The sequence below is a fragment of the Leptonychotes weddellii genome, unplaced genomic scaffold, assembly GCF_054177405.1.
Source record: "Leptonychotes weddellii isolate Sample4059 unplaced genomic scaffold, ASM5417740v2 HiC_scaffold_16870, whole genome shotgun sequence".
Classification (NCBI taxonomy): Eukaryota; Metazoa; Chordata; class Mammalia; order Carnivora; family Phocidae; genus Leptonychotes; species Leptonychotes weddellii.
This window is the reverse complement of record NW_027751814.1, coordinates 1,765-4,359: the sequence shown is the minus strand read 5'-3', so window position 1 is coordinate 4,359 and position 2,595 is coordinate 1,765. Positions and strand designations below refer to the sequence as shown.

At 45.4% G+C, this 2,595-nt stretch overlaps 1 protein-coding gene across 1 annotated transcript; it reads left to right on the top strand.

Annotated features, from left to right (window-relative positions):
• The first annotated feature begins 6 nt into the window (after positions 1-6).
• On the top strand, positions 7-2,091 carry LOC102741082 (DLA class II histocompatibility antigen, DR-1 beta chain). The gene is made up of 4 exons (XM_081810015.1): positions 7-112; positions 856-966; positions 1,437-1,460; positions 1,755-2,091. The coding sequence occupies exons 1-4, from the start codon at positions 25-27 to the stop codon at positions 1,766-1,768; spliced, it is 237 nt and encodes a 78-aa protein (XP_081666141.1). The 5' UTR covers positions 7-24; the 3' UTR covers positions 1,769-2,091.
• Positions 2,092-2,595: the final 504 nt, after the last annotated feature.

Below are 2,595 nucleotides of genomic sequence, written 5' to 3'. Positions count from 1 at the left end.
GACTGGACCTTCCAGACCCTGGTGATGCTGGAGACAGTTCCTCAGAGTGGAGAGGTCTATACCTGCCAAGTGGAGCACCCAAGCTTGATGAGCCTTGTCACCGTGGAATGGAGTGAGAAGTTTTCTGACCTCCTAAGTTCCTCACCCACCAAGGAGGGGACTTTGCTTTTCCTGAGTGTCAGGGTTCTCTCTCCTTACACCATGTTTTCATTTGCTCCATGTTCTCTTCTCTTCAGCATGGGTCACTGGGGGTAGCCGAGTGATAAGCTGTCATAGAAATCCTCTGGTAGTTTCTAGATATCCTGTGATCATTTCTACAGATCCTACATTCCTTGGAGAGGCAGTTATGCCTGGCAGGCAGAAAAGCGGTTGTCCATGTTTTGACATTTTACATAGCTCACAGGTCACGGTCCCGTCTTCACACTGGGCACCAGTCTCCCGCCTTGGGCTGGGCTTGTGCTTCGGGCACTGTTGCTCTGAGTTGTTCATTGTGATCTAAGAAGAGGCACATCCTCTACATTGTAGGGACCTTCCTGACATGAAGAGAATCCAATCTTCGATTCTTTCTATTAGCTCTGTCATGCTGCACAAGTTAGTTGAACTTCATGGAGTCCGAGCTTCCTCATCCATAGATGTTGAAGTAGTGGATTTGTCAGAGCTGTGATATTTAAAAAGTTCAGTGCCTAAACTTTATATCTACTCAATGTGATTTTAAATTTCTTTTCCAGAAATTGCCAATTATTCTGCTTCTTTAGGGCAGCCTTCCTTCCTCATTCTCAAAATTCTCAATCCCAGAGTCTCCATCAGAGAAGTTGGATTTGGGGTAAAAATCATTAAAACTGCTTCTTCCCTCAGGGGCACAGTCTGAGTCTGCACAGAGCAAGATGCTGAGTGGAATCGGAGGCTTTGTTCTGGGTCTGCTCTTCCTCGTGGTGGGGCTGTTCATCTACTTCCGGAATCAGAAGGGTAAGGCACCTGTTGGTAGCTGAGACTCCCCAGAGACCCCATGGGGGAGAAATACAGCTTTGATCAAATAATCTCTTTGTGCACCAGTGGCCCTGTATGAAGCCTTTCTTTCCCAATTTGACCTCACATTTCCTAGGAATCCAGAAATCAGCAGTCCATGGTTACTGTGTTACAGCATAAGAGGTTATGGCCTATAGAGATAAGAGACAGGTTAACAAGCATGGAGATCTTGGGTTGAGATCTTGGGCCAATTGAAGGAAGAGCCAGTAAAGCTAATGAAATCACACTGGATTTATGGACAGAAACTTCATGGGTCACATCTGTCACTTTCTTCTCCACCCTGGAATCATGTGATGTGGGTCGTGCTGTTAGAGAAATCTAAGGAGGCCGGTCTGGGGCTGGAACCTCCTGTGTGGGGACAGATTTACCTCCGTATCTGCTAAGTATACATTTTCCCTTCTCTTTCCCAGGACACTCTGGACTTCAGCCAACAGGTAATTTTGTTTCATCCCCTTTAGATATAGATTTGGTTATCCTGGAACAGGTGGTAAAGGTGAAAGACACAAATAATGGGAAAGACTTTGGATCCAACTTCTCATCAGGCAATTTACACTGAAGCTTCTTCTCTCCATTTGTAGAAAGCCCGTGTTGTAGAATAGCTTTGGCTCAGGGAGACCTAAGAATATGTTCTTCTTACTGCAGTGCTTTCACTCCAGGCCCTGGAAGATGGGAGAAGAGGCTGCTTGGAGAGATGGGTCTGGAAACAACACTCTGCTCTTTCTCTGCAGGACTCCTGAGCTGATGTGCAGATGGCGATACTCCAGGAAGAACCTTCCTTCCCAGCTTCTTCACAGAGTGAAAGGCTTCCAGCTCTCATTGCTCCACAAATACAATGCTTTCTCAGATCGGGTTGGCCCGGCTTCAGTGACCCTGCAGCACCTGTCCTCCCTGTGGCTCCCTCTGCCCCGTCTTTGACCTGGAAACCCCAGTGTGACTTCAGTACCTCATCTGCATTCTCTCCTGGTCCCCTTCTACGCAGCCCTTCCTGCCTCCCTTGCATGGGAACTCACCTTCTGCTCACTTGTCCTTATAAGCTTTTCTCAAATAAACATGGGGTGAAAATCATCTGCTTCATATAGTTTCAAGGAAAAGAAGTTTAAAATAAAAAGAAAAGGATGATTCCATCACAATAAAATAATGGTTTTTATTTATAATCCAGAATTTTGTTCAGATGTGGATCATGGAAAGTATCCTTGCTTCATTCCCTGTTTATTCTTGGGCTTTATGCGTTCTGTAATTAGGCATGTTTTCTGGATCTAAGAGGAAGCCCTTAATGACACATATGATAGTGGTGTCCTACCGCTCTGTGTTCTCAAAGACAAACACACAAGTCCCTTTGCACCACAGGATAAGGAAAGGGGACAAAAATATCAGAAATGCAAGTAACGTGTAAGGATATGATGCCCTCAGAATTTTTATAATCACATTCTTTTGTCTCCTTGTCCGGATTTTTTTTAAAGATTTTATTTTATGTATTTACCTGAGAGAGAGAGGGAGAGCACAGAGGAGAGTGAGAGGGAGAAACAGATTCCCTGCTAAGCAGGGAGCCCCATGTGGGACTCGATCCCA

Coding starts and splice junctions, on each gene's coding strand:
- LOC102741082 (XM_081810015.1), top strand. CDS start 25: ATGCTGGAGACAGTTCCTCAGAGTGGAGAGGTCTATACCTGCCAAGTG. Junction 113..855: donor CCTTGTCACCGTGGAATGGA/GTGAGAAGTTTT, acceptor TTCTTCCCTCAG/GGGCACAGTCTGAGTCTGCA. Junction 967..1,436: donor CTACTTCCGGAATCAGAAGG/GTAAGGCACCTG, acceptor TCTCTTTCCCAG/GACACTCTGGACTTCAGCCA.